We start from the raw sequence: 25,652 nt of genomic DNA, 5'->3' as shown, positions 1-25,652 counted from the left end.
TGAACAAATTATAGGAAAAAATCGAGTACTTCTTGGTACAACTTATCTAAATTCAACAGATGGCGCAACTGTACTTCCTGTAAATTGATACTAAGAATGGCTTTGGTGTAATAATGAATAAGAAGTGGTATATTAATATCTTAATATTTTTGGCCCATATATCCACTTTATCTTCTGGTAAGTAACAGATTTTGATAGCTTATTTGAACTGAATTTTGGCTGGGTCGGTATTGGCAAGGAATTGACCTAAAGCTCTCGTAAAGATCGAGATGGATTTTGCACTGATGGTATCCCCGAGTACTGTAACACCGTCACGTATAAAGCATATTCAGCTGAAAAGACGTTGCTATCTGAAATATTCTTAAATTTGTTTTTCCATCGCTACACTTACACATGACCAGACCTTGAACATAATTTTTAGTAATATTTACAAAAAAAAAAAAAAGTTATCGTGCTTACATCACACCCAGGGTGTATCCCAACTCATTAATTTTTATGGGGATTCTACGTTTTGTCGGGGATTCTTGTTTCTGTATGGGGATTCTCCCGAAAACCAGGGATTCTGAAAGTCCTAGCACCACACCCAGGGCTTTCAACAAGATTGGAAAAAAGGCGGTACTTTAACAAAAATGGAAAGTAACTTTTTGAAGCGATATTGATTCAACGTTATCAAATTTTTCTGCATCAAATATTTTGGCTTGATACAATCATGATTACAGGTGAGTACTTATACTTGGTACTAATAAGAGGGACAGATTTTTTACGAATCTTGGTTATTGCTGTATATATAACTGATTCCGATAAAAATATACAAAAATTTCATGAGCAGATGTCCTCACATAATAATGCAAAAATAAAGTTTGCAAATAGCAAGTGATTTATACTACACATATTAATAAAGTGGTGTTATGTAAGACTGTTAACAGAACTAAAAACAATTATGATTAACAATTATGATTAAGATAATATCAAAGTGTTGCAAACAATAAAACTTAATTTGGAGAGTAATACAACATGTTTTCTGCTAATGGTGACAGATTAAAGGTACTCTGGGGTACAATTTATAACACTTACCAGCTACCACTGTGTTGGAATGTTTTTATTATAAATTCTCAGGAAAACCAAGAAATATTATCTCCTTGCAACAGAGTTGGAGGGGATATAGTAAAAATTTCATTTTGCCTGTTTATAGCAACATATGTGTGTAAATAATCTTTTGTCATCCCATCATCATCATTGTCCTTGGTGTGTAGGGCATAGTCCAATCATCAATTAAAATCGAAAATCAGTCGATGGCTGGCATAATCCGAGTGCTCGATTACAATATTTTTATTCTGATTTATCGATTAATATATTTTATTTCCCAAGTGTAATAGTTTTTAAGCCGAATATTGCAGCCCCAACTTTTCTTTAAACTTATTTGTGTATCATAATGGCGCAGACAAACAGACATTGTAATCCATACCCAGGTAACAAAGCACATTCCTGGGTATGGATGTACTTTGGATACTACAAAATGAACGAAGAACCAGCTGGACCAACACAGAAAGTAGTCACTTACCCATTCTTACCATTTAATTAACTACAGTAAAACTCGGTTATCGCAAAGTTCTGGGGACCTGCCAATTTACTTCACTATATATCCGAAATTCATTATTTTGGTATAATGAATTCCTAAAGTATACATAGCAAATTCGCAACATAGATTTTTTTCATTCACATATGACTACCAAATGCATTTAGGGAGGTATAAAATACAAAGGTTTAGCTGGAGTTCTACAGTTTTCTGATGAATGAGTTTCAAATACAAATACTTACAACACTAATGTCAGTTAAATATTTTAAAAATTTAAGATCTTTGAAAATTCGCTATAAAAGATGTATATTTCATTATTTTTAACTTCTAGGGGACACAAAATCAGTTAGTTATAACCATAAATTCGCTATATCCGAGTTCGTTATATCTGTAAAATTTTACAAGGAATTGTTTAGAATTTTGCCAGGGATTGCAAAAAAACTTTGTTAGATCCGTAAATTCGCTATATCCGTCTTCGTACTAAACGAGTTTTACTGTAAATTGATAGACTTTGTAAATGTCTGATTATAATCGATAATTAGTTAATTACTTTAACCCGATCATCAATTATGAAATTCTTACCTATTCCCATCACTAGTAGGGCAGCAACAAACTTCCTCCATTCTTACCTATCCTGGGCCAGCCTAGTTAATGATCCCCAGGTCTGGTGCATGGCTTTCATCTCACTTTCCATCGTCCTTCTCCATGATGGTCTTTACCACCCCACCTTGAGTAAACTGACATTGCTCTAGAGGGTTCATGACAAAGTGTGAACATTTCCTGAAAGTTTTGTGCAGCCTTGAAATTCAAAATTAGAACTATCAACATTTCAGTGTTGTCCATTAAATAATTCAATTTATCCCATGTTTACCCCTTTATCCCGTGGATATGACTCATTGGATATTTTATTCATAACCCACAGTTAAGTGCAGTTGTGACATCACAATGGTTTATGCGTTAGAGTGATGAAGTAAAATAAAGTGGAGTCCTATATAAAACAGTGTAAAACATTGGTTGTGAAGTATTAAACATGGGATAAAAAGAATCTCCCATGATTTGTAGTTGGATATGACTTTTATCCAACTTGTTGTGTGTTTTTATCCCCTCGCCAAGGCTCGGGGATAAAAAACACACAACTCGTTGGATAAAAATCATATCCAACTACAAATCATGGGAGATCCTATATTTATTTTACAATTATCATGTTGGCATACAGTCATGAACATTAACAACATAAAACTAATTAACACTGTTAATGTATATACAAGTGACAAATGTGAGGTAAACAAAATTCAAAAAACTATAGAATATATATACATATTTCAACATATACTCCTACTTGGAGGTCCAACTAGCAAATTTTCCTCTTTGAGCAACCAATTTTAAACTTGTATGGCAGGAATATAAGGGCAAAAATCTTTGAAATACTAAAATTATGGCTTTAAAGGAAGCTTGACTTAACATAATTTTATAAGAAAAATTGTGTTATCTTTTCTCAACTGCTCAGTATGACAAGTTTAAATTGGTTGAATCATGAAGGAATTCAGGCTTGTATATCTCCAATATGGCGACCAAAGGGAAATAACTCTTGCTAAAATCGTGTCTATTGAAAACTATCTATATAAAGTTTATTTTCCCTGTTCCAGAGGCTGATTTACTTATATTTTTCAGTTAAAAAGTTATTTTGTTTTTCAGTTCGTGTTTGTGAGCCAGGTACATTTGGATGGCATTGTAAGTTTTCCTGTTATTGTGCTGAGGGCAGCTGTGACCCAGTCACCGGGGCCTGTCCCTCGGGCTGTAAACAGAACCGCTATGGCCCTGGATGTCAGCTCTGTAAGTAAAAGGCAGTATGCTTCCAGTGTATGAAACTCATAAAAAATGTGCCAATTATCTCCACCCCCACCCTCCAAAAATTAAAAGATATTCCATAAGAAAATGTCAGCATGTTGTACATTCAGAATCGTAGTTGCTTAGCTTTGGTAGAGATGTGCCATATCTTTATGATAATTAGAAAGAGAATTTCAAGATATGGTACCATTAGTAGGGTTTATAGGAATCATTTTTTCCTGTTACAAGCAATGTAAATCTGAAAGTTGATTTTCATATACATATAATTTTGCCAATAATTAGAATAAAAATTTCTTATTTTTGGAGATTAGTATCTTAGCAAAAAGTTGAAATATTTATTCTGAATGAAAAGGTTTTGAATTTAGACAAAAATTGGAAAAATCATATATTTCATTTGTTGTTACCTGATTCTTTTTATTTTCCAGTATCTGTGTTTCGTTACTCGGTAGACGCTCATGGATATCAGGGGAACACTGACAGAACCGTAGATGGAGAAGAATGTGTTCCATGGAACAACACTGTATTTATTGCTATGTATGGCTTGAAATCCTCAGATTTTCCAGACAAGGCGATTCCTGGTGCTGTTTGTCGAAATCCACTGAACCCCAAAATGAATGGACTGGAGGGAAAAGGACCCTGGTGCTTCACTAACTTCATAGAGAAATCGAAATATTTTGGGTCATGTGATATTCCACTAAGAGGTCAGTTTTAGGCTAGGGAGTCATGTGATATCCATAAAGAAATTAGTTTTAGGTTTAATAAGGAGTTTTGCGATATTCCATTGAGGGATTAGTTTTTTGCTAGGGAGTCATGTTACACATTGTATATTCCACTGAGAGGTTAATTTTAGGCTCGGGAATCATGATATTTCACTGAAAGAAGGTTGGTAGTTATGTGATATTTACTTAGACATAAACCATAGGATATGGGATTCACATGAAATTCCACAAGATGAGCCATTGGGTTTGGGGTCACATGAGACTTCACTTACAGTTTATGGAGATTATGTATTATCTAATCAGTATGTAGAAATAGGTTGTTTCATTGCAATTTTGATAGAACTTCATTTTTGATGTCTTGTTGTAGGATGTGATTCTGGAAGATTTGGTGAGATGTGTGAGTTCGAGTGCCATTGCAAGGATGAGGACTCATGCACTCGTCTAGGGACCTGTCCATCTGGATGTCATCCAGGCTGGCTCAATACAACCTGTCAAACATGTAAGTCACACCCAGGCTGACTCAATACAACCTGTCAAACACATAAGTCACCCAGACTGACTCAATACAACCTGTCAAACACGTTAGTCACAAACAGGCTGACTCAATACAACCTGTCAAACATGTAAGTCACACCCACACTGGCTCAATACAACCTGTCAAACACATAAGTCACACCCAGGCTGGCTTGTCTTGGGACTTTTCAAACACATAAGTCACACCTAGACTGGCTCAATACAACCTGTCAAACACATAAGTCACCCAGGCAGACTCAATACAACCTGTCAAACACATAAGTCACACCCAGGCTGACTCAATACAACCTGTCAAACACGTATGTCTTACACACACTGGCTCAATACAACCTGTCAAACACATAAGTCATACACACACTGACTCAATACAACCTGTCAAACATGTATGTCATACACACACTGGCTCAATACAACCTGTCAACCACGTATGTCATACACACACTGGCTCAATACAACCTGTCAAACATGTAAGTCACACACACACTGACTCAATACAACCTGTCAAACATGTAAGTCACACTCACACTGACTCAATACAACCTGTCAAACAGGTAAGTCACACACACACACTGACTCAATACAGCCTGTCAAACAGGTAAGTCACAAACAGGCTGGCTCAATACAACCTGTCAAACACGTAAGTCACACACACACTGACTCAATACAACCTGTCAAACAGGTAAGTCACAAACAGGCTGGCTCAATACAACCTGTCAAACACGTTAGTTACACCCAGGTTCAATACAACTTGTCAAACATGTAAGTCACAAACAGGCTGGCTCAATACAACTTGTCAAACAGGTAAGTCACATCACACTGACTCAATACAACCTGTCAAACACGTAAGTCACAAAGTCATTTCTGGTATTACAGAAATGCACAAAGTTGTGAAATGTCTTCCCTTATTGACACTCCAGACTTCAATCTTATCAGTGATGAATCACTGTGCTCTTCAAAGATTAATTATAATGCACTGTAATTCAAATATCTTGTTCTCAAATGCATGTATAAAATGCAAAATAAAATTGAATATAAAAATGTTAGTCATGTCTTTTGTGTATCTTGTTTGTCATTCACGTAAATCTTACTACACGACAGCATGTAAGTCGGGTTACTATGGAGATGGTTGTCTGTCCACATGTGGAAACTGTAAATCGGGACTGTGTGATTTTGAATCCGGGGAATGTGATGGAGGATGTTCAACTGGCTGGAAAGGAAAACTGTGCAAGACTGGTAAGTGGGGGATCTAATGAGGTACAGGGAAGGGGAATCTGTGTAAGACTGGTAAGTGAGGATCTAAAGAGGTACAGGGAAGGGAAACTGTGTAAAACTGGTATGTGGGGGATCTAATGTGGTACAGGGAAGGGGAAACTGTGTAAGACTGGTAAGTGGGGATCTAGAGAGGTACAGGGAAGGGAAACTGTGTAAAACTGGTATGTGGGGATCTAATGAGGTACATGGAAGGGGAATCTGTGTAAGACTGGTAAGTGGGGACCTAAAGAAGTACAGGGAAGGGAGACTGTGTTAGACTGGTAAGTGGGGGATCTAATGTGGTACAGGGAAGGGGAAACTGTATAAGACTGGTGAATGGGGGATCTAATGAGGTACAGGGAAGGGGAAACTGTGTAATACTGGTAAATGGGGGATCTAATGAGGTACAGGGAAGGGGAAACTGTGTAAAACTGGTAAATGGGGGGTCTAATGAGGTACAGGGAAGGGTAAACTATGTAATACTTGTAAATGGGGGATCTAATGAGGTACAAGGAAGGGGAAACTCTGTAAAACTGGTAAGTGGGGGGTCTAATGAGGCACAGGGTTTTTAGATAGGATTTTTCTTAAGTTCTAATTTTATAGAACTAGATATTTGATGATGGTTAGTGGCTCTGGTATAATGTTTCTTTACTTGTCAGGATGTATAATCTTAACAGGAATCTATTTGTACATATGCTAATGTAAATCAACAAAGTTGAGAAAATCAATATACCGTGTGTTCTGACCTTGAGTTGTTATACCAAATCTACAACATCCAATGTTTGTTTTGTTCAGTTTAAGTGCATTTCTTCTTTTGTTGAACATGTTGAAGTAAAGATTGTGAAATGTGTTTTAAAACAAAATCAAATTTGGTCCTGATTTCTTAACCTTGATAACTTTGAAAGAACCCTGCTTAATTACCAACATATCTTTTATGTTTTCAGCACATTTTTGGGGTGTGACGGAGATAAAGATGTCCTAATGACTTCCACAAAATTGTTTATTTTTTTTGGAGCCCTTTTTATGCCTCTTACATTATATCTATCTGATGTCCTCTCTTCCCTTTACCCAGTCTACATCCTGACAAAAAATGAAAAGTTGTTTTGTCAAACAATGTCAAATTGTTAAAACTTGTCTCCCAGAAGAGTGTTAACCATTTTCAATGATGTAAGAGATTGGCTAAGTTAAACCTACGTAGTAGTAAAATACAACACAACACTTCACATTGCATATTACTAGGAGAGACATAAAAATTCCATGCTATTCTACTTGGTATGACTGCATAAGTAAGAAAAATCTCACAGGGTTTATGGCTGATAACTTTAGGTCTGCAGTGTTTGTTTCAATTGTTTTATAAAAATGTATCTAATGACATCTGATGGGTTGTCATAACTGTATACACTTTGTATACAGTAAAACATGCTAATAGCAAACATGCTTTTAATGAATTGATGCATACAGCGAAGTGATTTTCATTCCCCAGGATTAAAAAATATATTGTAAATTTAACAAATATAACAAATTACGCTTAAAACAGGGATTTTTTTAGGGTCTCTCCAGGGCCGAAATTCGGCCCCATTCCCAATGCTGAAAAGTGTATGTTTTTCCCAAAATTATACCTAAAAATTCCCAATACGAAAAAAAAGTATTAAGTTGTAAGTTATTAAAATAAAATAATGACAAAAAGGTGTTTATGTTCTCCATGTGCGATGTACGAGCCATCCGAGGAGTTATGAGAAATTCGGAATACTACGGACGTTTGTATGCATACTTTTTAAAGCAGGATCGATGTTTAAAAATTAAAGTCGGGATCGTTATTTAATAAATAATCGTGCATCATGTCAGTCTCTCCAGTTTGCCTAGGATGGTAATTTTCAGGCAGGCTGGGTTGAATCACTCTTATTCTTATAAATTTGTCAAACAATACCGATTAACCCATCATCTGGAACAAACCCACTCTCAAATTTTATCTTAAAGAACTTCTTACAGAAAGGTAAAAAAGATGACAACGTATAAATATGTTCATTTATACAATGTTATCATACCCTGAGGCTTTGCCATTTTTAAGCTTCTGAACTTCAACAGCGGCTAGTATTATTTCATAAGAAAAATGATTAAATATTTGACTTTTGCTTCTTTTTTCCTATTTGTATGAAGACATTTTTCCCAATTTCAACCAAATATCGCTATTTTTCCCAATCTTGACAGCCCCGGCCCCTGGAATCAAAGGGTAAAAAATCCCTGTAAAACGCAAAATCGTCAGTCCCTGGCACTTCCTTATATGTGTGTTTTACTGTATATAATCATTTTATATGATGTAAGAGGATCATGTTTTTATTAGGGCCCCATTCTGCGGGTGCCCTCTAGTGATCAGTCCGTCCGTCTGTCCGTCCGAGATCTCTTGTCTGGAGCATATCTTCTCTCTCCTTGGCCCAATATGGCTCATACTTCACCCAAGAGTGTATGGTTAAAGGGTGTGCAGTGACCTTGAACCATGTTTCTAGGTCTAAGGTCAAGGTCATAGAATTATATGAAAAATCCTTGTCCGGAGCATAACTTCTCTCCCTTTGGTCCAATGTGGCTCATACTTCACTCACAGAGTGCTACTGGTCAATAAATGTGCAGTGACCTTGAACAAAGTTTTTAGGTCAAGGGTCAAGGTCAAAAATAGCCTCTCTGTTTAAATTCTTGTCCAGAGCATATTTTCTCTCTCCTTGGCCCAATCTGGCTCATACTTCACTCACAGAGTGCTTTTGGGGTAAAGGGTGTGCAGTGACCTTGAACCATGTTTCTAGGTCTAAGGTTAAGGTCATAGCAGAATTATATGAAAAATCCTTGTCCGGAGCATAACTTCTCTCCCTTTGGTCCAATGTGGCTCATACTTCACTCACATAGTGCCACTGGTCAATGGATGTGCAGTGACATTGAACAAAGTTTTTAGGTCAAGGGTCAAGGTCAAAAATAGCCTCTCTGTTTAAAATCTTTGTTCGGTGCATAATTTCTTTCCCTTAAGTCCAGTCAGCCTCAAACCTTACCAATTGACTTAGGGTACGGAACATTTGTGATTTTCCTTCCATATTTCTGATAGAGGATATGCAACAATTTTCATAGAGGATATGCAGCATTCATGATTTTTGTGGCGTTTTTTGATAGAGGATATGGAGCACTTGTGATTTTCATGCCATTTTTTATTATAACAAGGATAACATAGAAGCCCTTTAGACTCAAACAACACATCCCGTAATAGTACACAAATGTTCCTCTTCAAAATAAACCCTTTTCAGCTACCTTACATTTTCATGTTAGTTGCTGAAAGCGGGGCCCTTTGAGATGGCCACCATCTCAATGATATCTAGTGTATAATTTGTTTTGTAGGCTGTGCTGATGGAGAATATGGGGAGAATTGCTTGGGGGTTTGTGGGGCGTGTCGCAGACCTCCATGTGATGTCCATACCGGTCAGTGTGAGGGTGGGTGTCAGGACGGTTATAGAGGAATTCTCTGTAAAACAGGTCAGTATACATTGATTTATATAATACATATATGTAGTTAACTACAGACCAATGTATGGACAGGTATAAAGGAATTCTTTGTAAAACAGGTCAGTATATATTAATATATATAATACACAAGTATAGTTAACTACAGACCAATGTATGGACAGGTATAAAGGAATTCTTTGTAAAACAGGTCAGTATATATTAATATATATAATACACAAGTATAGTTAACTACAGACCAATTAAATCAAGTCTCAGTACAGTTAGAAATAGATACCTTCAGTAAAATACATGTACAGGTAAGTAAGAGTATGCATTTAAACTACCTGAGGAAGTACTTGGTTGTATTAATCTTACAATGGTTCATTCTCCTTTCTCCTGACAATTTTATCGTAAGTTTCACATTTTCGTGCCGTAGATTTATTAGACATTTAGTATGGAGGATATGGTCATTGCTTATCCTCCTGTGTCGTTTAGTGACTGATGTTTTTAATTTACACATAGAAATTCATCATGATTTAAGAATAAACCTTAAGTTATATAAACAAATTTTGTAATTGATGAGTATTCAACATTTTGAGCAGTGGATGAATAGTTAATCAATCGTTAGATGTCAGTATAAGACTGCTAGGAGTGACAGTAATGATTTATCACATGTTTACTCCTTTATACACTAGATATCTGTCATAGGATATTGTTTTCATATCCCACAGTTTGGAATGTAACAGTGGTTTTTGCATAAAAGTAATGAAGTCAAATAAGGTGGATTCATAAACATGTATATGAAAACAGTGCAAAACTGTGATAGCTACATGTATGTGTAAAATGTGATAAAAAGAATCTCGCATGGTTTATGGTTGGATATGGGGATAGAAAAAACACATCATATTTAACCACAAACCATGGGAGATCTATATGTAATATGTAACATTACATTGCATTAACAGAATGCGAGGCTGGGTATTTCGGAACTAACTGTAGCAGGACGTGTGGCCACTGCATGACAGGAAGCTGCCATTTTGAGACAGGGGTGTGTTCAAGTGGATGTAAGCCAGGATGGCAGGGAATCCAGTGTCTGGAGGGTAAGTATCCAGACAAAGCTTTGGGGATCCAGTGCCTCACTGGTCAGAAGAAATGACAGCAGAGTAGCTTTAAGGTTTTAGTTTTTGCAAAATACTTAATGTTAATTTTGTCTTTTGTTGTTACTATTTCTAGTATATGATTACAAGCCAGTTAAACCAAGGAAGATTTTTTTTCCAATCGGAGCTAAAGTCATTTACTTTAAATAATTCATAACCTTTAAAGACTTGCAATTTGAAATATTTCTTACATTCCCAATTGAAACTTTTGAAGTTTCAATTCCTTACCCTCTTGAAGACTGCACCTTTTCTTGTTCCATATTAATATTTTTCTTTGATTGGCAGCTTGTGATGATTTCACGTTTGGTGAGAACTGCTCCACTAAGTGTGGGGCATGTCATGGTATGACCCCTTGTGAAAAGGAGACAGGGCTTTGTACTGGTGGGTGTGAGGAGGGATTTGTTGGTGACCAGTGTATGGGTGAGTTGCTGTGGTACAAAAATAAAGAAAATTTTTTGTTCACTATGAACGCTAGAAATGTACATGTACCTTTGCTGACATTATGTCAGTGTTTGATTGAAATGCAATCATGTCAGACTAAGATATGTAAATGAACGGTGTAATTTAACCATCTTATCTGAATTTGAAGATTTGGTCCCAAGGGAGTTATCGGACAACACATCGCTAGGAAGTGCTATTGGAGGCGTGATAGCAGGACTGGTTATAATAGCCATCATAGTAGTGGTTGTCCTCTTCATTAGGTAGGTGTCGTTTCTGTTATTAAGTACATTGGCAAGATCAGTGAAAGGATTTGCATCACTTTTGACAAATTTTATAAGCCATATGGGGAATATTATTTCCATCACTAAGAATTTAACTGGAGGATACAAGCATAGGGTCTGCTGTTCCCACAAAGTCTCATGCTTTGAGGGATTCTGTACAAAATGGTTCAGCAGTTTTAAGTTAAAGATTGAAATTTACATGATTAATTCACAAGTACTGTAAACGTGGAAATTTTGACGACGTGCTAATTTTGACTATATTGACGATTTTTCTTTTCTCGTCAAAATTTCCACTCGTTAAACTTCACATCACATATATAGCGTCACAACAGACATTGACCGTTCTTCAACTTTACCGCTTAATTTTCTCGTCTTCCCCCATTAAAACTAGATCAAAGTAACTGTTTAAGTTTTTTGTAAATAGTTATGAAAACATATAATCACAGTTTTAAAAACCGTTGAGTATGTCATATACTATTATTACCCATGGTCACAACATTCTAACTTTGCGTAATTATCACGCCGTGTTTGACCTACTTTGTCACCTCAGGCAATCGGTCTCGTATAATGAAAACAAAATAATAAAGAGCAATTAATTCAATCAAATCTTATACACTGTAGATGGTTTTTACAAGCAAAATTAAATTTTATTGATGAGAACGCTTGTAAATGAGTTCCCGAGGAAGTCGCGGTCCTTGCTTATAATATCGTGAACTCGCACAGAGCGGCTTAATCGTAGACGTTCTCAAGTCAACTAAGCCAATGTTTCCATCAAGTTGTTGGTCCTCTAGCTTCTGGCGAACTTAATCTGAGTACTAGTTTTGAAACTCATTTTTTAGGAGTTCTTTGTATTCATTTTTGTTTTAATCTTGTGAAATCAAAGATATACATAACTCTTGATTCAATATTTCATCAAAATTAACACTCGTCAATTTCCGTAAACAAAAAAATCGTCAATTTTTCGACTCGTCAAAATAACCACGTTTACAGTACATTCCAAGGTATTGAGCTGTATGATTACATTAATTTTACAGACGAAGAAAGTTACAGCAACTAACATTTGATAAAAAAGGACAAGACGAAGAAAGGCGACCAGTAGAATTGACTCAGAGTAAAGAAACAGATCAACTGATTGCTAATGGTAGGATAATGTTGTATAAACCTGTACCAGTATTGCCCCCGAATAGTGTTGTATAAACTTGTACCAGTATTGCCCTCTGAAAATGTTATATAAACCTGTACCAATACTGCTCTCTGAATGTAGTCTTTAGGTCTCTTAGAAAAGAAGTAACACAATTAAAAATCATTGGAATGGAGGAGTAAACTGAAAGTCCTGCTTGTTAATCATTCTGAATTGATATATAGTATAGGATATTCTCCACAGGTACAGTTATGTTACCTTTAGTTGATTAAGTGTCATTTAATGACTAACTGGTGATTTTCATTTGTTATTGTTACCCAGAATCCTCCATGTCTGATCACCTTGACGACACAGATCCCAATCTGAATGAACCAATATATGCCAATGTCAACACCAAGAAACAGAGCAGTCCTATCAAAGTGGCCGACTTGTTTGATTACATCCGAGAAAACAAGAAAAATGAGTGCGAGGGATTCAAAAAAGAGTTCAATGTAAGACTGAGATTTAAGTTTGATCACCTTAAAGGAAATATGTTTACTTCAATGTTTTGAAATCTTTTTGTTAAAAATCTTTTCCATGATAGACTGGAAAAGTTATTTCAGGATATCATCACAGAAATTTTTCATTCCCTGCCAGCAAACATGGAAATATTTACATGTAATATCTTAGCTTGATTATATGTATTTGGAATCCTCATACTTTGTGAGGGTTCAATTTTTGTGGATTTCTTTGGTAATCCTTACCTCTGTTTTACAACTGCCACAAATATTTATATTTAATATTGATATTTAATCTGTATCGTTCATAGTGAGACAATTATTTATGAAATTTAACGCACTCCCCCCCTTCCAAACCAGTTGGTTGTAAGCAATCCACAAAAAAATTGACCCCATAAATTACCGTATAGCGGGTTATTTTAGCGGGGTGCTAATTTTGGCATTTTGATAATAGCCGCTAAAATTTTAATCGCTAAAATATTCAGTACTCTTCTTTGTGTTCATCTGCAAAGAGTTGAAATCCTGTGTCTGCTAAAAAAAATTACGCCAAAATTATTGGCATACCTTTGAGCAGGCAAAACTCCAAATTTTACACCCGCCAAGAAAACCGGCTATACGGTATAATGATTCCATAGTAGTATATGTACTACCTGTAGAACTTCTCTCTGTTTTATGTCCTGTTCACATGAATTCGCATTAAAAATTCACAGTAAATTAATGTGAAGTAAAATAATGCAAATTTAATTATTGAATTAATTCAAATTAAACTAATTCCCATTAAATTCTACGTGTCAACACAGTTCATATTTATTTTGCAGTAACTTACATTTTATTTGAATTAAACTCTGGTGAACAGGGGATTTAAATTCTCTGCCATTGGACAATTTTGCTATAATCTTATAAGCAAGCTTTTATGAGATAAATTTTGATGAAGAATTTTTTTAAAAGTAAAAACTGCACTGAACATTGAATTTTATTAATTCAGGAACTCCCACACGGATTAATGGCACTCTGTGATGAAGCTAAGAAATCAGAAAACAAACCTAAAAATAGATACGGAAACATCACAGCCTGTAAGTGGGACTTATCTGTTTATTTGTTCTAAAATGCTCATTTTATGATAAATTTTAATGTAATACATTGTAATGTAACAGATGACCACTCCCGTGTTGTGTTGGATCCACTCCCTAATGATCCCAACTCAGATTACATTAATGCCAACTTCATAGATGTAAGTCAAATAATCACTCAGATTCTGTCAACTTTTTATTCACTGTTTTATGAAACATAATTTTTTTGAGTAAATAACACATGTATGATTGTTTAACTCTTGTGACTGGAGATTTTTCTTTCATTAAGGGCTACAACAGGAAAGGAGCTTATATAGCATCGCAAGGTAATGGGGGAATTGTACGATAAAAGAGAAAAAAAAAGTCGCTTTATCTTAACACTTTTATAAGTCAAAGAATAGGGTTGGTTCAGTGAATCAAGTCTTATTCTTTTAAGTACATATGTAAATATCCATATGAGTTGTATTTATACAGTCTTTTTTTTCTGAACATTAAGGTCCCACTAAGGTGATGATTCGAGATTTCTGGAGAATGATTTGGCAGAAGCGAGTCTGTAAAATTGTCATGCTTACCAACTTAATGGAGGCCTGCAAGGTACTCTATATCACCTTATATGCTGGTTCAGTACTTTCAGTACTTGCATTTAATTTCAGGCAGATATTTTACTATCAGACCTTAATTTTTTTCTTAAAAAATAATTAATTGAAAAAATGTCATAAATCAGAATGTTCATTTCTTATGAGAACACGTCAGCTATCAGATTGTTGAAAAAAAATATAGGAGAAAGTGTCTTCAAAAGAAATAAAAATATAAATTTCTTGTAAAAATTGAGTCAATTTGTTTGACAGAAAAAATGTGAGCAGTATTGGTCGGAGGAAGGGGCAGCTAAATACGGGGACATTACCGTGGAGATGTTAGACACGGCAGTGTTTAATGATTTTGCCATCAGAACCTTCAAAATTGCTGCAGTATGTATCTATGTATTAATCACTGTGTGTAGATGTATTTAATTCTTCATTACAAACTGCAAGTTGCTAAATGCAAGCTACATGTATAAAGTCATTTTCATGTACTGGATGTATCTCTGTTTACCAGAATGGAGCAAGTCGTATTGTGAAACAGTTTCACTTCACCAGTTGGTCAGATCATGGTGCCTTGATTTACCCCACCCCTCTGTTGACCTTTAGACGAAAAGTTCGGATGTACAGTCCTGACAGCACAGCCCCTATAGTGGTTCACTGCAGGTAAATAATACAAACTAAACAATTTATGAACATCAGCATGGCCCCTATAGTGGTTCACTGCAGGTAAATACCATATGAGTGGAATTTTTAGCGAGATGCAAATTTAGTGATTTGTCTTAAAAAATCAGTGTTTAATTTTAGCGAAAACTATTTTTAGCAACTTCATGATGCCTAGAAAGAAAATGGTTTCCCCAAGATGGAATTTATTATTGGGGATATTCAATTTTAGTGAACTCAACACCCTTGCTAAAAATGCCAAAATTAAATCCTTGCTACAATTTCTACATATACGGTAATAAAAACTAAACAATTTATAAACATCAGCATGGCCCCTATAGTGGTTCACTGCAGGTAAATAATAAAAACTAAAATATTTATAAACATTTAGAGGGCACCTGTTTTTTAACCCATAGCCATATTTATATGTACTATTCATCTACAAGAAGGTACACTACTGATGTCTCTGTTTTGAGATACAACCGAAACATCAGTATTCAATGTCATTCTTTCTCTCTAGAAAAACTTAAATTTGATTTCTGTTTTCAAATATGATTACTGGGTGAAATGTAACAATAAAGCTGTAAGTTCATATTTCTTGGGAAGTAGATATGATTTGTATTTTGATGTTACAGTGCTGGTATAGGCCGCTCAGGGACATACATTGCCTTAGACTATCTACTGGACCAGGCTAAAAATGAGAATATTGTAGACGTATTGAAGTGTGCTCAGCTGATGAGAGCCAACAGAATCAACATGATTCAAACATGGGTAGGTGACACCATAGTTACGGTAAACAATGGATACCATGTCTCTGACATGTACATGTGTATGCTGGTTTGATTCATTTCACCTGCATAAAAAGCAGGTAGAGAACAATGTAAAAACATTGTATCAGTTTTATTTGCTATAAATCAAGTTTAACTTGAAAAACAGCTTCACATATTTTTATTTATGCATGGAGAGACTACATGTATTTATTACATTACACAATTCTCTTCCCAGGAGCAGTACGTGTTTGTTTATGAGACAATACTGGAAGCAACCATGGCAGGGGAGACAACTATTGCACACTCGGCATTCCGTGCCCAGTACGAGGAGCTGTGTCTACAACCAGACAATGGGGGACCAACCAAAATGGAGGAACAATTTAAGGTATTCATAATCATTGTCAGTGTTTGTCTCGTTATATGTATATTATAAATGTGGTTAATCCCTGATAAAGAATGCCATTTAACTAAGTACAGGGTTTTACTGCTCATGTACCACCTGATTTCTCTCAGTCTGTTACAGTAGAATTTTCATTTATTTTTAAAAGGTGCTGCAGAAATTAACCACTGGTATTGATAGTTCCCAGTTTAAAGAAGCATTAGACCCTGACAACGTCAGCAAAAACAGGGTGAAAAACATCCTACCAGGTACATGTTACATTCTACCACAAACAAGTGATGAAAGATACTGACCTTCTAAACAGTATCAGTGGCTAGTCAATCCTTTTGAATTTAAAGATGTTATTTAAATCATAATGTAAAGCTTTTCTAAGAATTAAAAATTATATTTTTTCCCCTTGAAATTACTCAATGTCAATTTTCTTTGCAGCAAAGCGATGTCGTCCAAATTTGTACACCCAAGTTGAGGGCTGCAATAACTATATTAATGCCATGTTTCTACCTGTAAGTTTTACATTAAGAATTTTTAATCTAATTTCTGTTTTACAACAAAACAGTATAATTTTATTTTCATAAATATTATACAGTTGAACTTTGGTATCTCAAACACTGATATCTCAAATACCATGGATATGTCAAAGTGTTTTGGATGTCCCTACCCCTTATTCTTTAAGTATTTTACCCTAGACATATTGAATCCTCAGATATCTCACAGTTTTTTCTTGGTCCCATCAAGTCCAAGATAACGAGGTTTGACTAGTTCTTAATACAGATGACTCTCGATCTCTCGAAGTTCACGGGACCGCAAGAAAAGTTCGAGAGATCGAGGGGTTCGAGAGATAGAAAGTGAATAAAATCCAGAATTTTCAGTTCCGATCATCATTGTTCTACTACATGTATTATAAATACCGGACGTATATATGTTGATAAATGTCATTGCATGTTATCATTTGTATTTTACAGGTAATTCACTTGATTTCAACAACAATGATCGTATTTCAATAAATAAAACGATCTTTTTTAAGTTTTAGTATTTATTTGTTCCCATTTCATGATTACATGAAATCTGAATAGCGATCGTCGGTGTGGCTACCCCCCGGGCTTGATCGAGTCCTTCACCAGATTTCTCGTATTAAATAGGTATCCAGTTCTTGAGATAGGATTTCTTGTGCAAAGTTTATATTACTGGGATTATGTAGACTCTAATAAAACTTCATAATCTACGGAAAATTATTGACACGTCTCTTAAATTATTTTCTAAAAATTTTCGTCTCGCTGTCAAGTCAAAATAAGTTGTGAATCAATCCGTTTATAATTTACCAATTATAACCAATTAATTATATCAACACTCAGATGCTCATAGATATAGTGTCATCTATGAAAACACCCAATTAACACCTCCATGCCACCCCAGGCATTCACTGTTATGCAGGTAAGTCCAAGCTGCATTAATTTTACGCTTGATTGGCGTGTACACGGGTGCAATCAAAACTTCGAGAGATAGAGAGTAAAAACCAATGAAATGTGTGTAACGGGACCCAGGTCTTGGTTCGAGAGATAGAGAACTTCGAGAGATCGGAAGTTCGAGAGATCAGAAGTAAATTTGCTTAGTTTTATAGAAGAAAAAAACGGGACTGGAGGTTCACTTTGAGAGATTGAGAACTTCGAGAGATCGGTGTTCGAGCCATCGAGAGTCACCTGAACTTTTTATATCCAACAGAAGGACCTTGCATCATGCATAAACTTATGTTTTATTGGTAAGGGAGGTAACTAAAGTTTGTTCTATTGTAGGGCTACCTCCATCGTGACTCTTTTATTGTGACACAGATGCCTCTCCCTAACACAGTCGCTGATTTCTGGAGAATGCTGTACGACTATAACTCTCACACTGTAGTCATGCTGAATGAGTTTGATAGAAATGACAAGGTATGGGAATGTTTATCATAAAGTGATGTTTGGAGGTAAATAGTGTCATCAGGTATCTTCTCAAAGCTATACTTTGCAAGTAAATTTTACTGCTCCATTAGTGAATGTATTTAATGGTTTATATACATACATGTATATATAGGTATATGTATAAATATCTTGTTTTTGCAGAGTTGTGCTTTGTACTGGCCCGAGGAGTATGGTTATACAGTGGAGTACGACCCACTCAGTATCGAGTTACTGTCATCTACTGAGGATAACAATGTCTCCATCAGAATCTTCAAACTCAGCAATCGCATCAAAGTAAGTACCAAACAGAATACAGGAGATTTCTAGATTTAGTACAGGTGTATATAACCACAAAACACTAGATTTAGTATATAACCATAAGGCTTAGAAGTGTTTTACATCTTCACTTCTACAAAGGAGTCAACTCACATGCAAATCAAAAACAATCTCTCTGTATTAATTTTTCTCCAATAAATAGTTTGAGATTAAAATTTAAACCACTTAAAATATGAACAAAATTTTCTGTCATCTGTGCACATATAATTTCCAGGATCCAGATTATCAAATTTATCAATTATCTTTTTTTTTAATGTCAGTGTCAGTATAGGAATAATTTTTTGTTAACTCCTAGTTTAAATAAAAAGGTTTCATGCAACATGGCTCTAATTAGTTTAAACATGTTTCTAGAATGTTAATTTGATATATTTAAGATACATGTATTTGTTATAAATATTGTGATGTGACTCTATTTCAGAAAGAGGAGCGAGCAATCAAACAGTTCCAGTTAAAATCCTGGACAGAGACCCAGATAGTGCCAAATAACCCTGACTCCATGATGCAGATCATAGAGATGGTTTATGATTGGATGAAACAGAATGGCAAAGGACCAATCACAGTCCATTGCATGTCAGTTTAAAATTCTTTGTTAAAATTGAGAGATAGGGCCATCTTTAAAATATTGTTCGGTTGCCCTCTCCCATCTGACTGGCTAAAAATGGCCTGACTCCAATCTTTTTTTTAACCTTCAGGAAACAATAATTTTTTTTTGGAAAATAGATTTTGAAAATTCAGCATTGATTTGAAAATTTTCTGTGAAAAAAAAAGTTCCCACCTGCCTTATGACCCAAATTTTTCATCCTGAGTCGGGAGAGGGCAAACAAACATTATTTTAAAGTTGGCCTAAAAGCATTCTAATTTTAGAATTTCATAATGTTTATATACACTTTACACATACATGTATTTTCTGAAGGAACTATTTTTTAAAACTGATCGAAAGATCCCGGGGGTATATTGTTTTTGTCCTGTCTGTCTGTTTGTCTGATTATCTGTTTGTCTGTTTGTCTGTCTGTCTATTGTCAACATTAACCTTGCCCATAACTTTTGATTGGTTGGAGCTATGACTTTCATATTTCACATGTGTATTCCTTGTGACAAGACCTTTCTTTGAGTACCATCATATTTGACCTTTTGACCTTGACCTTGGAGTTTGACCTACTTTTGCAAAATTTTATGAGACTTTAACCTTGGCCATAACTTCTGAACAGTTGGTGCTTGGGGTTTCAAACTTCACATGTATATTCTTTGTGACAAGGCCTTCCTTTGGATACCAACAACTTTGACCTTTTGACCTTGACCTTGGAGTTTGAACTACTTTTGAAAAACTTTAACCTTGGCCATAACTTTTGAACAGTTGGTGCTTGGGGTTTGAAACTTCACATGTGTATTTCTTGTGACAAGACCTTCCTCTGGATATCAATCTCTTTGACCCTTTGACCTTGACCTAGGAGTTGACCTACTTTTGAAAAACTTTAACCTTGGCCATAACTTTTGAACGGTTAGAGCTAGGGCTTTCATACTTCGCAGTAATCCTTGTGACAAGACCTTCCTTTGGATACCAACCACTTTGACCTTTTGACCTTGACCTAGGAGTTTGACCTACTTTTGAAAAACTTTAACCTTGGCCATAACTTTTGAACGGTTAGAGCTAGGGCTTTCATACTTCACATATGTAATCCTTGTGACATCACCTTCCTTTGGATACCAATCACTTTGACCCTTTGACCTTGACCTAGGAGTTTGACCTACTTTTGAAAAACTTTAACCTTGGCCATAATTTTTGAATGGTTGGTGCTAGGGCTTTCATACTTCACATATGTAATCCTTGTGACAAGACCTTCCTTTGGATACCAACAACTTTGACATTGACCTTGATGATTTACTTACTTTTAAAAAACTTTAACTTTCACCTTTAACTTTTGAACAGTTGCAGCTAGGGCTCTCAAATTTAATATTTTTTATCTTTTGGCCTGGATTTTGATTTGCATTTGAGAAACTTTAAACTTTAGCCATAAGCTGCCATACGGGGGCATCAGTGTTTCACAAACACATCTTGTTTTAATTTGTTCTCATCATAATCAGCCATTACACCTTGTGGTGTCTAGGGTAGCCATGTTCTCCATTGTTGTTATTGTTAACAGGAATGGTGCTAAGAAGAGTGGCTTATTCTGTGCCATTAATCTGATGTTTGAGAGAATGCAGCGAGACCATGAAGTGGACGTTTTCCAAACCCTAAAAACCATACGAGTCAACCGACCTCAGTTCATAGAGGACATTGTAAGTCATATTATACAAGTCAACCCACCTCAGTTTATAGAGGACATTGTAAGTCAACCATACGAGTCAGCAGACCTCATTTACAGAGGACATTGTAAGTCAAACCATACAAATCAACCAAACTCAGTTTATAGAGGGACATTGTAAGTCAGACTATATGAGTCAACAGACCTCATTTATAAAGGACATTGTAAGTCAAACCAGAGGAGTCAACTAACCTCATTTTATAGAGGACATTGTAAGTAAAACCATACGAGTCAGCTGACTTCAGTTTATAGAGGACATTGTAAGTAAAACCTTAGGAGTCAACTAACCTCATTTTATAGAGGACATTGTTAGAAAAACAACTATACTGAACGTTTGAAGTCTAACAGTTAAAGTAAAAGAAATGAAAGTTAGCCAAGGGTAAAAAAAAAATTGGGTGTTGAATTTATTCCTTTATTCATAATATTTAGTGCAACTAACATGCATCACAAACCCTGAAACAAACTATGACACTCCAAGCTGAGAACGTGAACAATGTACTTTACTTATTCACCAAAAACATGCTCTATTTCTGTTGTAAATTGGTTAAAAGAACTTAATTTAGTTCTTGTTTGTCTAGAAATGAATTGATTTTTTAGCTCTACTGGTCAGAGACCAGAAGAGCTTATGCGATAGTAAGGTGTCCGGCGTCCGTCCGTCTGTCTGTCTGTCTGTCTGTCCGTCTGTCTGTAAACAATTTTTCAAAATGCTACTCCTCCTACAGTTTTGGTTTGATTTCAATATAACTTGGCACACAAGTAGACTACACTAAGATACATAATTTAGTGCATCGGTTTCTGATTTTGATGAACGGTATTGCCATGGTTACTAAAAATAGAAATTTCTGTGAAATTCCTTTAAAACGCTACTCCTCCTACAGTTTTGGTCTGATTTCAATATAACTTGGCGCACAAGTAGACTACACTAAGATACATAATATAGTGCATCGGTTTTTGATTTGGATGAACGGTGTTGCCATGGTTACTAAAAATAGAAATTTCTGTGAAATTCCTATAAAACGCTACTCCTCCTACAGTTTTGGCCTGATTTCAGTATAACTTGGCACACAAGTAGACTACACTAAGATACATAATCTAGTGCATTGGTTTTTGATTTGGATGAGCAGTGTTGCCATGGTTACTAAAAATAGAAATTTCTGTGAAATTCCTTTAAAACGCTACTCCTCCTACAGTTTTGGTCTGATTTCAGTACAACTTGGCACATAAGTAGACTCCACTAAGATACATAATTTAGTGCATCAGTTTTTGACTTCCATGAACGATGTTGCCATGGTTACTAAAAATTGAAATTTCTGTGAAATTCATTTAAAATGCTACTCCTTCCACAATTTTGATCTGATTTCAATATGATTTGGCATACAAGTAGACTACACTAAGATACATAATTTAGTGCATCGGTTTTTAATTTCGATGAGCAGTGTTGCCATGGTTACTGAAAATAGAAATTTCTGTGAAATTCCTTTAAAACGCTACTCCTCCTACAGTTTTGATCTGATTTCAATATAACTTGTCACACAAGTAGACTACACTAAGATACATAATTCAGAGCATCAGTTTTTGATTTGGATGAACGATGTTGCCATGGTTACTAAAAATAGAAATTTCTGTGAATTTCTTTTAAAACGCTACTCCTCCTACAGTTTTGATCTGATTTCAATTTAACTTGGCACACAAGTAGACTATATTAAGATACATAATTCTATTTATTGCTGCATGTTGGAAAGTTTCAAATCCAAGTGCTACTTTTTCTTTGTTACATGTATATGTACAGACCAGTAGAGCTACAGTCTCATCAGAGACTTCTGGTTATTTCATCTGTTTCAAATAGATAATGTTAAACTTGTTATTAATTCCAGGAGCAATACCAGTTCTGTTACCAGATGGCACTCAAGTATCTGGACTACAATGACCTCTGAATGTTACAGAACTTCATGGACTTAAATCTAGAGTCTTCATCTAAACATTACAGATCTGAATGGACTTATGGTTGAATGGGCTTATAAGTCCCAGCTTAAATAGAATCTTCAGCATTAACATGACATTGTGTTAGTTACATGTAGTTCAATATCATATAACGATAGCTGTTATAATGTCTCTACAATACCAAGTTTTTATATCCATATAATGGTAAATTTGTGACTTGATCTGGTTAACAAGTGCTCTAAGCATTCCCTGGTTGTAGAACCAGTCTGGTTCTTTCTTGGTTGTGTTACTTTTTATAGACAGGTTGTCTGGTTTATTGAAAGCTTTACTAGTTGTTCTGTACACAGTTTACCCTTACATGCAGGTTGTGAAATATTCCGTACTGTGATTTGTATAAACATTTTTCTTTATCATTTTTTAATAGTTATATATATTTGTCAGAATGTATTAAAATATGGTTAAGTATTACTGTGTAAAGATATATATTTTTATATGTATGTTTTAATCTTAAGGCTATTTTAACATTCCAATTACAGATTATGATGTTATAAAATTCAGCTACATGTATGTGGGTATTTAAATGACTGCATTTTGTTTTTATTATTCAGAATTCAAAAAAAAAAATAATATTGATGTTAGATACATATACATGCATCTGCACTATGAAGAAACATTTTAACTGATGTGATGAAATATGTACTGTTTAAGATAGGTTTTCATAAATTTATTTTACTGATTCTGTTCTCGAACTCTAAGGACCAAATTACTTTCATTCCAGATCTTTTTTTGCATCAGTAATCCATTACTCTCAGCCTAAATACATGTGTTTACCTGGTATGGGGCCAAACTTTGAGTGGCATAAAAATTTACAGTAAATGAATGCTCATAATCTTGGGAATACTCAGTTCACATTGATAAATTCTAAATCTTTTTACTTCATATAAAACTTGTTCATTTCTGCATAAGAATCTTTGTTCATAATTATTATATTTCATGAATATTAATTAAAATAAAAAATTTGAAAGAATTTCTTTTTCAGCTGTGGTTCAACTTTTAGAAAAGGTTTTGGTATATTGATATGGTTGTATATTGAATTTTATCATCTAATGAATACTGTATTGTGTGTAAACCTTTTGGGTTGTTAAACAACTGCTTTCTTAATTCATTATGTACTGTCTTACAATGTTATAAACATTCCTTTGTTCATGCTTACTTGTATATAAAATGTAAATATTAATATTCATACAAAAGTCCTTTCTGTATATACATGTATTTCTTTGTATCGGTATATTTTACTTACTCCTTATGTATTCTTTATCATTTTCTCCAGGTCTTCAATCAATTTTAAAGAAATGTGTACATGTACACATAAAGTCATAAAAAATTGGTAATATTGAAATTTTAAGGTACATGTATTTAACCCCTACCAATAGACCACACATATGCCTTAGAATGATTATAGTTATTTTGTAGATAACTGAAGGTAACATTGTTTTTGGTTTTTACTTCTTTTCATGGTATCAATAATATTGTTTTATAGCTTCTGTTGAGTCAGGCCCTTTTTTTTTTTAAATTTCATTTTGAACAAAACTTAAATGTAAAATAGAAGGACATTTATGTTACTCCAAGTTTTGCCAAAACAATCATGTTATATAAATACAATGAAGCTTAGATAAGTAAAATAAAAACAAGAATGAAAAAGAATTGACTTCTTTATATATCAATTATTATTAGCTGCAGTTGTTTTACAAGAACATATAAATAGTGGATAGGAAAATGGATATTTTTATTTTATCATAACCTTGAATGAAAAGATTCCAGATACATTTTGCAATATGCTCGTTTTAAAAATAAATTTTAAAATTATTGACAATTTTTAAAAAGAAATTTTTCACCATGTAAATTTGCTCTATGTACATGTACTTTAACAAATTCATTATACAGATATGATGAATTACAGATAAAACAGTAAATTCACAGGTCCCCCAGGACTTTGCTATAACCTAAGTTTTAGTGTAGTTTCTTGGAAGGTCTACATACTAGAATCAAAGGTATCTATGGGAAATTTATTATGAAGAAAGGCTTTGGGAGGAGCTCTCTTGATCCCCCCCCCTCCCCCCATTTAAACCACCATCTGGACGTCCATTCTAAAAATATTGTGTTTCATTTTCATAATTTTATTGATTATCTTCATGTCCTGCTCATTTCCTGAGTACATATTCCAGTGACAAAATTATAAAATGACATAAAGTGTAATATTCTTTATCTGGGTTAAGATACATTTCATGTACATATTCATCTGTCCTATAACAAAGGGAACAAAAACAATGTATATTATGTCTTTTACAAGATATTCTGAACAAGCAGATACAATAACAAAATAAAGATGAATGATGCCTCATACACAACTGGATGGAAAAGACGGGGTTTTTTAAACGACTTTAAAATAATACATATATATATATATATATATATATATATATATATATATATATATATGAACAGTGTATAATGAATTGGAGGCAATACTTGCATGTATATACAGTATCTGATTTGCATAAAAATTTAAATATATTTGCACTATTATGAATATGTGGTTTAGAACTTGACCAGTACTGCTCTTCTACATGACATGGATGCTCATCATTCTGGTAGAATCTTTCTTGCCTCTGACACACACACATGATGTTATAAAAAGCAGGACGTAATGAGCGACACTCTACAACAATGAG

General features: G+C 34.7%; 1 protein-coding gene across 1 annotated transcript; it reads left to right on the top strand.

Annotated features, from left to right (window-relative positions):
- The first annotated feature begins 43 nt into the window (after positions 1-43).
- Positions 44-24,624, top strand: LOC133200793 (receptor-type tyrosine-protein phosphatase kappa-like). Its single transcript, XM_061336590.1, has 26 exons — positions 44-177; positions 3,272-3,409; positions 3,850-4,125; positions 4,511-4,642; positions 5,776-5,910; positions 9,304-9,438; positions 10,374-10,508; positions 10,851-10,985; positions 11,155-11,266; positions 12,322-12,428; positions 12,750-12,919; positions 13,911-13,998; positions 14,080-14,156; positions 14,285-14,321; positions 14,492-14,589; positions 14,844-14,963; positions 15,091-15,239; positions 15,872-16,007; positions 16,242-16,391; positions 16,555-16,654; positions 16,836-16,909; positions 18,197-18,331; positions 18,503-18,634; positions 19,095-19,246; positions 20,818-20,953; positions 22,854-24,624. The coding sequence occupies exons 1-26, from the start codon at positions 114-116 to the stop codon at positions 22,911-22,913; spliced, it is 3,183 nt and encodes a 1,060-aa protein (XP_061192574.1). The 5' UTR covers positions 44-113; the 3' UTR covers positions 22,914-24,624.
- The last annotated feature ends 1,028 nt before the right edge of the window (positions 24,625-25,652 follow it).

The sequence above is a fragment of the Saccostrea echinata genome, unplaced genomic scaffold (genome assembly GCF_033153115.1).
Source record: "Saccostrea echinata isolate AGI-Se365-2 ecotype Australia unplaced genomic scaffold, CSIRO_AGI_Sech_v1 ptg000041l, whole genome shotgun sequence".
Taxonomy (NCBI): Eukaryota; Metazoa; Mollusca; class Bivalvia; order Ostreida; family Ostreidae; genus Saccostrea; species Saccostrea echinata.
Note: the sequence above shows the minus strand (reverse complement) of the source record. Positions and strands in the feature narration are given on the sequence as shown.